The sequence below is a fragment of the Rattus norvegicus genome, chromosome 1 (assembly GCF_036323735.1).
Source record: "Rattus norvegicus strain BN/NHsdMcwi chromosome 1, GRCr8, whole genome shotgun sequence".
NCBI lineage: Eukaryota > Metazoa > Chordata > Mammalia > Rodentia > Muridae > Rattus > Rattus norvegicus.
This window is the reverse complement of record NC_086019.1, coordinates 28,640,692-28,653,454: the sequence shown is the minus strand read 5'-3', so window position 1 is coordinate 28,653,454 and position 12,763 is coordinate 28,640,692. Positions and strand designations below refer to the sequence as shown.

General features: G+C 43.4%; 1 protein-coding gene across 1 annotated transcript; it reads right to left on the bottom strand.

The window, feature by feature from the left end:
• Positions 1 to 2,267: 2,267 nt before the first annotated feature.
• On the bottom strand, positions 2,268 to 12,355 carry Hey2 (hes-related family bHLH transcription factor with YRPW motif 2). Its single transcript, NM_130417.1, has 5 exons — positions 12,208 to 12,355; positions 10,229 to 10,307; positions 10,023 to 10,106; positions 7,124 to 7,205; positions 2,268 to 4,295 (listed from the first exon to the last, which is right to left on the bottom strand). The coding sequence occupies exons 1-5, from the start codon at positions 12,288 to 12,290 to the stop codon at positions 3,604 to 3,606; spliced, it is 1,020 nt and encodes a 339-aa protein (NP_569101.1). The 5' UTR covers positions 12,291 to 12,355; the 3' UTR covers positions 2,268 to 3,603.
• Positions 12,356 to 12,763: the final 408 nt, after the last annotated feature.

The window sequence follows — 12,763 nt, the reverse complement described above, 5'->3', positions numbered from 1 at the left end:
GGTATGGGGCCTGAATGAGGAACAGATTTCTAGAACAGGACTTACTCCCTATCAGGACTTCAGTTGAGTTTCTTTCTTGTTCTTTGCCTTAAGGTAGTCCCCACTTCCAATAGTTACAGCCAACAAACTGATTCCCTAACCAACCCATTCTTTCCCTTTCCTTTGAGGGCATAGGAAAAAACCTTGTACCTAGAAAGCCATTTCCCACATGATCTGCCTTCATAGCAGATCGCCCAGGCACTTTTCAATATCTTCCATTGACTTTCAAAGATGTTTCCTTTCAAGGATCGTGAACTATAGTAATGGTTTAAATGCCATGTTTGCTGGGATGCCTTGCTGGAGCAGTGGGAACATTCACAATCTCAGGCATTGTTTAGACCTCAGGAGAATCACAAGAGCAAGTCTAACACTGCTTTTCAGGACAGTGAAGTTGCATAGTGTCAGTGGGCAGTTAAAACATGGAAACAAATGAAAACTCCATGTATCTTTTGATTACCAAGCTTATGAAGTCATTTAAGGAAAGCTAAAGTAGCCGGCTCTTTATGTCACTAGCTGTTACTTGTAAAATCGCATTCATCACAATAATAGTAGTAGTATATTGGCTTGAACTCAAGATGTTTTCCTTTTTATACTTATTAAGGCATTTTACAGTCAATCTGTAAAGTTTATATTTAGAAGTCCATATTCTTTTAAAATGACATTAAATCAACAGCGACTGATAAAGACTTAGACCAATGGGAACACAGAATTCTGAAATCATAATCCTTCAAGATGATGCCTCTTGGATAACTACTCTTGAATTGAGATAACATGTGATGGGCACTCTGAATAAGTCACATAGACAAGAAAGACACAAACAAAGGCTTCCTTCAGGTTATAAACCCTACCTACGTGTGAAATAGTGGGCACTATTCTAGGTAACACTTGGACTTTTACTAGATATTCTTTAAAATTGTCCATATCTCTTCAAATAAAATAGGAAAGGCCATATTTGCCAGTGATCTCAGAAAGAACAATACCCCTCCTTCACCGCTGCAAGAAAAATTTTCTTTAACCTCAGCATCTGCCTCATCATACATCTTCCCTTGTCAGTCACTGTAATAGCTAGGCTATCAGTTCCTACACACCACCCGAAGCTGGCAGACTACAGCTCAAGGATGAGCTGGTGTGAAATGCAAAGCTATGTTCTAGCTGTGCACACACATACCTTTTAAGCTTAGGGAAAACGCAAATTGCTCCTCTCTTCCTTCTGTTCTACTAAAATGCCTTAGAGTTAACTTGGAGCCCGTTACATAAAACTCACCAACAAATCAACTCCTAAAAGTTCTTTCCTTTCCCCTGAAACAATTTTTAAAAGACTTAAATTCTTTTTGGTTTTTGTAACAAACATGAAAACGATTGACCTAAAAAGTAGGTCACATAGCTTCACAAGGCAGAAACCACCCCCCACAGTACCATACACTTCATTTTCCAAAACCAAACTAGTGTGACTGTCCTCCATTGTGACTCCCCTTCCAGGCGAATATTTTCATCTGGGCATGTTGATATGAATATACGAAGATTTCTTTTTATTCTTTCAATGTTTTTCCTTCGGCTCAGGGATTTAGTAGCTTCATCTGACTCAAGCCTTCTCTGAAGAGGGGGCCACAACTACAACCTCTCCATCCTTAGCAACGAAACTTTCAAAGACACAGGAGACTCACCATCAGGATGTGCGTCCATGCCTATCATGTATCTACCGATGTCCCACTACTGTGACTATTTTTTGATATTCTCCTATTTGGAAGTCTTTTATACCTCTCCAAAAGTGAACGTTATGACTAAATGATGCCACCTGCTGACAGTGTGAGGCAGCAGGATCTGGATGTTCAGGCCAAGCAAGCTCTGAAGCTACACAGTGAGACCCTGCCTATAAATCAATAAATAGATAAATAAATAAGAAGGAACAGAAAGTAGAGGAAAATGATCATTTTTTTTGCCTTTTCAATTCTTACCTGCTTTTAATCCGTAAGCTCTATAAAGTTTATTTTAAAGTAAATGTGAATTCCATCAGTTCAATGATATTTTTTTTTTTCTTTTCTTTTTTTTCGGAGCTGGGGACCGAACCCAGGGCCTTGCGCTTGCCTAGCCACTGAGCTAAATCCCCAACCCCAGTTCAATGATTTTTGAAACAATGGCACAAAGCTATGGCTGAAGGAGTTAGTAAAAGGCAGCTTCACATGAAAGGCAATGTCAGCTTGCCATTCTGAGGAGCAACTCATCCACATGAAATAGTCAAAAAGGACGTCATTTAATTAGTGACACGTAGACTTTTGCATAGAAAAAAGTTACAAAGTAATACAGAAGAGACTAGGTACAGTAATTTTAAAAACATATTTATGAGTATAACTTTGCATAATGTTTAATATTCTCTTGTTTACTGCTTTCTCCACACAGCAGAGAAACGAAGTGCATAAGAATACATGCTGTGCCTTATTCTTTCAAATATAAAATCTCATGTGCTCAATTTCAATGTCTTAAGAGATTATTTCATTGTTAAGATAAAAAAAAATCAAAACCAAAACACCATTATGTAGCACTAGTCTATGCATGGACAAAAATAATTTATATACAACTCATTCCATACATTCGTTGTGATTTGACCAAGACATTTACATCATGTAGCTTTTCCCTTCCATATCATCTCTCCTTCTCTCGTTACTTCCAAAAATGCAACACCCCCCCCACCCCCAAACAGACAAGAACAGACATTACATGTTGTCAGGAGAAAACTGAAGAAGTTAAATATATAAACATAGTCCAAGTGAAACAATAAATTAATCCAAAGTCTGGCAAACTGAAGTTTTCCCGTTCGTGTGAGTGAACCTCTGGTGGGCACACAGTAGGTAACTGCTTCTAGTGCATGTATACCTGTAAGTTTACATAAAGAAGCATAGCGTTTTAAGCTAGGGCTCACCAGAGGTACGGAAGCTTGAAGGCAGACCAGAAATGCTTGTTAATGGGGGCTCTGGGGGAATTTTTATTTCAGTGCACTGCTAAATGTCACTGCCTGGCAAGTCTGTATAAAGAAAACAAAGACAAAACTAGGTCTTTCAACTTAACTTTCATTCATCTTTCTGGTTCCCAAAGAACACTGTATCTGCAGCCCGACACCTTGTCTGCACTCTCCCTTTCTCACCTTAACGGTTATACCCTTCTGACCTTGTGCTACATTATGTTTCTTAGTTCAGGCACTTAGGAAACATGGTATTTTTTTTTTCTTCTCCCTTCCTGCATCAGGAGAACTCAGTTATGGGGTTTTTTCTTTTCCAAATCAGGAGTATAAATGCACTACTGGATGGTAACATCGGTGTATTTTCCAAGAAAGTTTAAATGGAAACCGGTGTGCGGCTTTCAAGTTGTTGATGTCAGTTGCCAAGCTGCCTTAAACAAAGGAAAAAATAATACTACATTTCCATTTGTGGGAAGTTTCTTCTCAAATCGCTTTATTGCTGCTGTGGAGATCTGGACGTATCTGTATGACTACCGTCCGGGTGCAGAGGTTTGAAGCTGATTCCGAAACGGAGGACACCAGTTACTATTGCAAAGAGATTCAAGAATAACTTAAAAGGCTCCAACTTCTGTCCCCCAGGGTCGGTAAGGTTTACTGTTTGTTCCACTGCTTGTCTGCTGAGGACTGGAGGCTGCAGACACTGATAACGGTGGGCTGATTGCTGTTGCAGCGGCAACCGCGGCGGCTGCTGCTGCATTGGATGGGAGCATGGGAAAGGCCCCTGCGAAGGACAGAGGGAAGCTGTGTGCAGCTGCGGTGGCCGCTGCTGCTGCGGCATGCACAGTAGCTGAAAGAGACAGGAGAGAGGTGGAGAGAGGTGGCACGCAGGGTGCGACGGTGCCCGTTGATGGCATCCGAAGAGCAGAATCTGCATGGGCAAATGTTGCTGTGAGGAGGGCAGAGCCATGAGCAGGAGGCACTTCTGAAGACGTGGATAGGCGACATGGCGTTGACTCTGATGTGTGGAGTCCATTGGGTTGGAGCAGGGATGTGGGGAGATGGTGGAAGGCCGCTGCCCAGTGGTGAGGGTGCAGGGGGTGATGGTGGTGGGACATGGAGGATGTCATCACTGCTGCCTCCCGCTGGGAGGCACAGGTGCTGAGATGAGAGACAAGGCGCACGCGTAGTGGGTCCGAAGGGTCAAGGCCTTCCACAGAGCTTAGGTACCTCGCCACTTCTGTCAAGCATTCTCGGAATCCAATGCTCATAAAGTCCGTGGCAAGGGCATGGGCGTCAAAGTAGCCTAAAGAAGGGTTGAGGCGAGTCAGAGGTGAGGGAGCAAAAGAGGGGAAAATGATATGGCTTTGAAGAACAACTACCCGCTTAGGTTCCACTCTTGTGTTCTCTAGAGGTGGGTTGACTCTTTCTGAAAACACAATGGCTACTATGTTATTTTTTTTTTCAGGAGTAGAGAAAGGATACTCTACAAGTGGCATGCACAACAACTTTAGCAGGGCTGGAGTTAAACTAGGGTTGAAATGTCACAATAAGAGAGAATAAAATAGGGGCATTCATGTTTCGAATTCCTCCGGGACTGGGAGGGGGTGTCTTAGGTTTAGTACAATATGTTTTGTTTTGTTTTTTTTCTTTTGAAATAGAAAAAGTCTCAGGGAGTTGGCTTTTCCAGGATAGGACCCAGGACCTATACACTCTGCCTCTGAGTACCTCTCTAATCCAAAATAGATTTTTTTCATCTAAAGCATTTACAATGTATCATTTTATCCTTTGACAGAGCAAAAACAGAAACAGCACTAAGCTGAACAAGAGACTATAATGAAGTTTCAGCAATAAAACTGGTTTTCACTCCTGGACCCCAGAGCAGTAATTAGGAAAGTCCCTGGGATTAGGAGAAAAAGTTGTTCTTCAGGAGGTTGCCTCCATGGAAGGATTCCACACAAGAGTCTTTAGAGTCCCCTTCAGGCTTGACCTTCTGACTTTCTCAAAAGGAGGGAGGTATTGATCATAGTCGAAAGACACTGAAAAAATTAAGAATTTGGGCTTCCCCTAGGAAACTATTATAATCTTGTGACAGACTTAAAGGAACACATTAACTTCTTTGAATTTCACTGGTGGTTGTAAAGTAAGTGACATGTGACCTTTGCTTGCTATGTGACTGCATATGGCTGGGTCTTATTGCATCGTAAGGGGTAGGAACTATGTAATTCCTATTCTACTGTTGGAAGCAGAGGGAAATGATGATGAGCAGCTGTCTCATATAAGTGGGTCCTGAGCCAAAATAACACGCGCCCATAACCACTACCCTGTACCAGCGCAGGATTCTCGGCTTCAAGCAAATTGACTTACAACCACCTGTGAGAAGCCCTTCATCTTTTTCTCTATGTTACAGAGGATAAAAGTGGGCCTCAGAGAGAAACTGGGGCTCAGAGAGGATGAGTTCGGAGCTAATGAACTGGAGAACCGAAGTTACTATCATGCAAGTACCTTAGAGACCATGCCCTTCCTTAGAGACACCTGGGAGTCTGAGCAGGTGAGCAAACACTGGTGGCCCCTCTTGTTCAAGACCTACACATTCTTCCTGGGATGGCCTCTCTAGGGACCCAGCAGTCAGGCAACTTGTATGGCTTATGATTGGAAATGTCAGGGGAGCATTGAGGACTGCTCAAGTAGTCACGGATATGAAGTAATAAAAAACTTGCTATAAGGACAACCTTACTCTTTAGAAGTACAATGCATGCCAAATATTTGAGCCTTGGGCAGCAATTCTTTACCTCATGGGTACCAACTTGAGAGAAAGCAGAGTAATCCATGGCCTTCCTTGACCACATCTAACTTCACGGCTCTACTGGAATCCCAAGGTAGCAGGTTAGAGACAGTCACCCTACCCTACTCAGGACCTGTGGAGCACATGCTGCTAGCTTAACCCTTGAAGACCAGCAGGTTACTTCCAACTCAGGTCAAAGGTTGCAGCCAAGTTGGGTGGGATAACTGACTTCTAAGATCTAACCATTGGCTTCTACATTACAAGAATATTTACATTCTATACTGATTGTCCTTGGTTTGAGACAGTTTCTTGGGACTTTGTGACCTAAGGTGGATTATAGACATCGTGTACAGCAGTCTCTTCTCCTGCCACATGTTCTGTCAGTTTTCAGATCCTTTAATTCCATGTCCTGACCCTGCCTTGTACAGACCTAGGGCCCTAGACTGTGTAGAGGAAGCCTAGGTTGCATCTTAGAGACCTTCAGCCTTCAGTCTCAGCACTTACACCTTGAAGCTTTCTCTCTCTGCTCAGTTGTCAATAAACATGGCTGAGATGGATATCAAGGGCAGCCTTGAAGAGCCATGAAGCTAAGAGGGCAACTTAAAGTCGGACTGGAGTGCAAGGGGGATAAGGAATCTGAATGAGTATTATGACTCTCATGATTTCATCCTTTTTTGTTTGTTGTTTTACCGTGAGGGTCTCGTTCTGACCTGACAATTCTTCCAGATGTACTACTGTCCAGTACAGAGGACATTCTACCATGGCATCCGTAGATGTCTGCTCCTGTGAGCTCTCCCTAGGAAGAGCCTGTTCTGTTGACATTTCTAGTAGAGATTTAGTAGCTGTACTTCAAATGTTGTGGTTGGTGTAAAGTCAAGAAAGGCCAAAATGGTCTGTGCAACAGTGACAAAAGTCATTCTTGAGTCATTTCCCTTAAATGGCTAAATTATCCGGCTCCAGCCTGGGTTGAAGGAAAGTGAGAGAGGAGAGCAGTGCACCCCAGCCTTGGTCATATCTAGATGTTTGTGTATTTGTTTTGTTTTTCTGTACAGATTCTAGCATGAACTTCTCAAACCCCAAAGAAATGTCCAACCAGGCTGTGTGAAGGAAGCTTTACTCCCACAGTATTATGAAAGCAAACACAAGCCTGGGGTCAAGTGGTTCTTTTGTTCTAGAAGTTCTTTCCCACGAGTTCAATCCTGCCATTAGCATTGACTTCCAGAGCTTTAATCTGGGGCTGCCTATCTCGGCTTGTTAGAGGGATGTTCAATGGTGGCTTCCTTATGAAGGAAGGGGAAAGAAGAAAAGAGAAAGTTAGGAAGGGGGTGAAGAATGGTACCAAACCTTACCTTTCCCCCCTGTTGCCTGGAGCATCTTCAAATGATCCACTGTCATTTGCAGAATTTCAGCCTTTTCCAACTTGGCAGATCCCTTCAGAATCAAATAAGAAAGTTTCATGAGTTCTACAGAAACTGTCTTGGAACATTATAGAGTAAACTTAGTTCTATAGTTCCAATCTTGCCTCTTGTTATAAAATTCTATGCTTAATTTTATCACAGGAAAAACTTGAATTGAAAAAATTTTAATTGTGTATGTGTGTGTCTATGTGTATGTGTGAGTCTCTCTCTCTGTGAGCATGCATGCGTATGCGTGCGTGTGTGTGTGTGTGTGTGTGTGTGTGTGTGCGCGTGCGCGCGAGTGTGTGTGTGACCTATTCAGGTCAGAGGCACCAGAACCTATTGGAGCTAGACTAAAAGTGTTTATGAGTCACCCAGTGTGGGTGCTGAGCCCAAATTTGTGCCCCCTAGAAGAACAGTTTATTCTCTTAACCTCTGAGTCATCTGGGCAGACTCTAACTTCATTCTAAAATTTATATAAAACCTCACTTATTACAGCATAGCTGATGGTACTAACTTGTAACTTCTAAAGACCAGAGCAAGGCATCAAAGAGATGATTCATTAAATAGTAAGAAGAATTATGTTTCTACAATCATCCTACGAACACTATGCCAACTGCAAAGCTCTTCAACTTTGAACTCTGTCTTCATTAATGATATATTTTCTTAAGGGACATTTTATTGTCATTACTATTAAAGCCTACAGCAGTTTAACAGTTGAACATTAATTCTTGAGGATATGGATCTAGTACCATAACAAAGCATCAAATGTGGAACATACAAAAATAGAAAAGTCCCAGTGAGTCTTTAAGATAACCAGTAAAGAAAACAAACCAGGACAGGATGCTGAAAGTCACTAGCAGTTGTTGCTGTGAATGCTAAGGTCATATCAGAAAGGACTAATCTGCAGTTTACTTAAGGAGCATCTTCTGTGTGTAAGGCTCTACCAATCATCAGAAGTGTTCGTAGAATCTTCCTGTGGTAAATGAACAGCTTGGTCTTCATGTGAGTCTCCTAAGAGTGGAGTGGGGGCTGTCTCTGACTCTGTTTCCTGCCATTGGATCCCCTTCCCCTACCTGGTTGGGCCTCAGAGGGAGAGGGCCTGCTTAGTCCTGCTGGGACTAGATGTCCAGGATGGGGCTCTCTTTTACTGAGAAGGAGGGCAGGGGATTATGGGGGAGGACTTTAAGGTGGGACTGGGAAGGGAGGAGGGAGGGGGCTGTGATGTGGATGTAAAGTGAAAAAAGTAAATTATTGGAAGAAAAAATCCTTATAAAAACCCACAAAAAACATAGTCTTGCAAATACATTTTCATTGTTCCCCTTCTTAAATAAAGCAACCTTTGGAAACCAACTGAAAGAAATGCCCGACTTATAGTGACTTGGGCTTTGTGGCTTCTACCTAACTTCTTAGAGGAGCTGAATAATTAAACCAACATGTTTTTTTTTCCTATACTTTTTTTCTTTTTAATTATCACCAAACAGTAAATAGCAGGAGTGTCAGTTCTTCAGCGTCTCTAAAGAGTATTCTCCCCTAATTGTGGCAGGGCCAGCTCACTGGGGTTGGCAGCCAGACTCTCTACACTGGAAAGCTTGTGTTTACAGCAACTAGCTGCCAAACGACTGAGGCCAGCTCTTAAGGTTTAAGTCAATATTTAAGGGAAGAGCCTAACAAACCAAAACTAAGGAAAATGATCATCAGAGCAGGCTGCTTCTCAGCGTCACAATGTAGATATTTCTGCATTCAAAAAAGTAAACAAGCAAACAACACAGGTCACTGCCATTTTTCATTTGCAGTGCACTAATCTGAAGTATAATTTATAGTACACGTAAGCTATCAAAGACAGCCTTGGCATCTGAATTGCAGAGTTTGTATCTATTTTTCTACGTCTTAAATGGGTAGAGTCAAGAGTAGCGTAGCATGTCCTGCATTTGTCCTTGTTCACCGTGTTCATGAAGATGTCTGAGGAGCTGCTGTGAAAGTGGCCAACGGTGGCCTTGGGTGGCCTCCAAAGGCCCTCTGTGGGGCTTGGTTTGCAATGTTTGCAGAATCTCGAAGTATACAAACCAACAAAAATGGCATAACCAATCAACTGATGTTTTGCACCCAGTTTGGCTACACACTTGGAAATATGCTCTTAGAAGCCTCTGCATCTGCCACAGAGGCAGAACGAGAGACGTACGTCCAAAGCCACAAAGGAAAGTAGTTTGTTTGTTTTCTCTTTCCCAAATGACAAGTGCTTTTTACTTTTTTTTAAAGTAAAAAGTACCTGAACTTTGAAAAGCAACATTTATGTTTGATTTTTTTCTTTACCAAACTTCCAAATTATATTCCAAATCAAACAATGTTCTATTAACCTAAGAATTAAAAATGAAAGTAGCTTGCTAAATAATCTGTATTAGTATAATTTAGGAAACCAAAATAGAAATCTTATTGCCTTAACTTTGATTTAAAAAAAAAAACAATGGTACTTTCAAAGTTTGAGGGAAAAATAATATTTCACATACAAAACTTTTTTTTCAAGAATAGTACATACAGCACAGTTTTAACCAAAACTCCTACTGGCTTCATGGAAAGAACGGAGAAAGCAGGAACACTGTTCCCCTTAAGGGGAAAATAAGCTAAATGGAAATGTTTTCAACTTCATGATGGATTATGTTTTTAATAGTTCTGCCACAACAAAGCATTTTATTGAAATAGCTGTTCTATGCCGGATCAGGGTGCACAGAGCACACACCATTATTTTAATGAGCTTCAAGAAGAAGGATCCACATTCCCAGATGAGAAAATCAGATGCTTTGAACTGTTTTTGTTTTTTTTAGGGGGGTGGGGGTGGGGGTGGATAACTTACTTGTTTTTCAAAAGCTGTTGGCACTAGTCTTCTCAATTCAGATAAACTGTTATTTATTCGATCCCGACGCCTTTTTTCTATGATCTAGCCCAAAGAAAGCAAAACAAAAATCTAAGGGTACATATATAGAACAATTATCCAAGTAAGAAAATGACAGCAGTGACACACATGCTTAGTTACAGGACATAAGGGGGGGGGTCACCTACCCCTCTCCTTTTCTTTCTTGCCATAATCTGAGAGGTGGTTGTAGGTGAATTGGACCTCATCACTGAGCTTGCACTGTGCCTGTGAAGGAGGAAGACGAGTCAGGTGCTGTATTAATGTAATAATCCCCCTTTCCCACCCCTCTTCACAGCACCCATTAATTTTCTGATTGACTGAGAATTATATTATTTTCTGTCTGTTGATTTTTCATAGCTATGCTATTTGGGGGCTTTATTTTAGTTTCCAGATAGTAATTTTACCTTAAACATGTTAATGAAGCCTTCAGACAGCTTAGCAAGTTCAGGCAATTGGCCACAAAGTTTGATCATCTTGCCTGAGGTCCACCCCTTGGACTCACAGGACACAAGGGGAAGAACCACTTGGACCTCCACAAACAGAACCGACAGCGACAGTGATACATAGCTTCCTTAGCACATACACTAAACAAGTAAACATGATTTTCAAAATGCTACTGTGTAATTCTGCTGCCAATTCACGTGGCAAAAATGAACCTGAACTTTTGAGTTCTGCAACGAAATAATGATATCCAGTTGGGGTGAGAGGTCAGGGATTAGTGCCTCCTGTTTCTCCTCATGTATGCCTTAAAAGTCAGCAATCCATCTGGATGTGTCCCTCTTGGTCCCTTCTTGCCAGACATTCTGATCGAACGTTCATGAGCCCCACGTGCCAAGTGTGTCTCCACAGGCAACTTTTAAAACAAATCCTAATACCGGTACTATTCCAAAATGTCAGCGACTCAGATTCGATAACCCAAGGAGAACCGATTCTGAGTCTTGGTCCTTTAAATGAATATCCTGACCATATCATTGGATGGGAAGTCGAAATTTAGCTTTTCACTTTGTACTTTGTATGCTTTAACTTTGAAAATGAAACTGTGTCACTAGTCTTGAAACTAAGCTTAAGTCAAGAAGTTACAATCCACCTTGAGTTTACAAAAAGGTCAACTGATTACTTGCTTATGTAGTTGGTCACTTAATGCATACTATCCTAGGACTTTTGGTCTCTCTGACATTCACAGGTACTATACTTCTTGAGGGTCTTAAAATCTCCAGGTCTCCTTATGTGTTCTCTTTCGTTTTTAGAAGTTCCGTTACCACCTCACTGCCTCACTTCTGGGTCTTAATTCGAAATCAACCAACTCCTTCTTCCTCACCCCTTCTCTACCGATTTCACCCTTTCACATGACAGCCTCCGGCAGTTTCATTTTTTTAAAAGAATACTTTAACCAGAGAGTTGATAAACAGCATCTTTTTTGCTCTTCAGGCTTTGATTTTTGCGTCTTAAAATAAGCCTGTGAAATAAATCCAGTTTTCTATATTCGGGAAGGATTTCATTCTTTGAGTGACAGCAGCAAATAAATAATTAAGGTGCTTCTGGGCATGCCAATTAGAAGCAATTATCATTTGACCCGCCTTGGCTCTAAAATGCCTGGGTAATCTTGCTGTCACAGGAAACGGGAGGTCCGTCTCCTGTGATCAGAACGCTGATCTTCTGGAGACTTTAGGACAAGCAGTCAAAGCTATGCTGCCTCATCGGCTCCTTACTTCTGTCACCCATGGGTGGATCAGCAAGATCACCCTCTGTCAACCTACGCAGCTCAGCCTGTTTAGCTTTAACTCCTCAAAAACTCAAGTCGCGATACCAGTTTCTCTCAAAACAGAAATCCAGTTGTTTTTCTTTCCTCCTGACCTATTTTGGAACTGTCCCTAAATACAGTTCCAGTACCGGGGGCGTCGCCCGGACGTGCCAGTACCCGTGCCCGACGCTGACAGCCGGGGACCCTCCCTCGCCAACTCCTGCACACTCAGGTCCAGTTCCCTTCCAGTCGCGTCCCACGCCTAATGAGAACCCATCTCTCACCCCATCCTGACTCTAGCTCGACGAGCACCCACTTCCCGGGGACAACGGTCTCCGCTCCACCCGAAGCTCCCCGGACACTCTCCCGCTTCTTTGAGCTCACCCGGAGTAATTGTTCTCGCTCCCCACGTCGATGGTCTCGTCTAGGTCGCTTTCAGAGGTCGTCTCCTCGCAAGGGCGCTTCATCGCGGCGAAAAAGAAGAGCTACGGACACCCTGAGCTCCTCGCGGGCCTCCTCCCTCCCTCCCCGCCCCGCTTCTGCTGGCGCCGCTCCCCCGGCGGCGCGGTCGGCTCCTGGAGGCTCTTTCCCACGCCGCAGCCCAGGCGCAAGAGCCGGCGCTGGCCACGCCCCCCCGCGCGGGCGGGGCCCCTCGGCTTCTTCGCTTGCGGGCCTGTGCCACTCTCCAGTCCCCGCCTCCCTGGGAACGTCTGGCTTTCTATTGGCTAATATGGAGAGGCGGGCCCTCACTGGCCAATGGCCGCCGAGAGGCGTCGGCAGAGGCGTGGGAACGCGGCCGCGCACCTGGGAGCCCTGAGTGGAGCGCTGGCGCTGACTTACTGCGGCGGGAGCCGGCGCAGGCGCGAGAGCTCGGGGCGGGCGTGTTAAGGCGCGGGCTCCCGGGGTTTGGGCTCTCCTGTGCAAGCCGCGATCTCTCCCG

Coding starts and splice junctions, on each gene's coding strand:
- Hey2 (NM_130417.1), bottom strand. CDS start 12,290: ATGAAGCGCCCTTGCGAGGAGACGACCTCTGAAAGCGACCTAGACGAG. Junction 10,107..10,228: donor CAAGAAAGAAAAGGAGAGGG/GTAGGTGACCCC, acceptor TCTTTGGGCTAG/ATCATAGAAAAAAGGCGTCG. Junction 7,206..10,022: donor CAACAGCTTTTGAAAAACAA/GTAAGTTATCCA, acceptor TTGATTCTGAAG/GGATCTGCCAAGTTGGAAAA.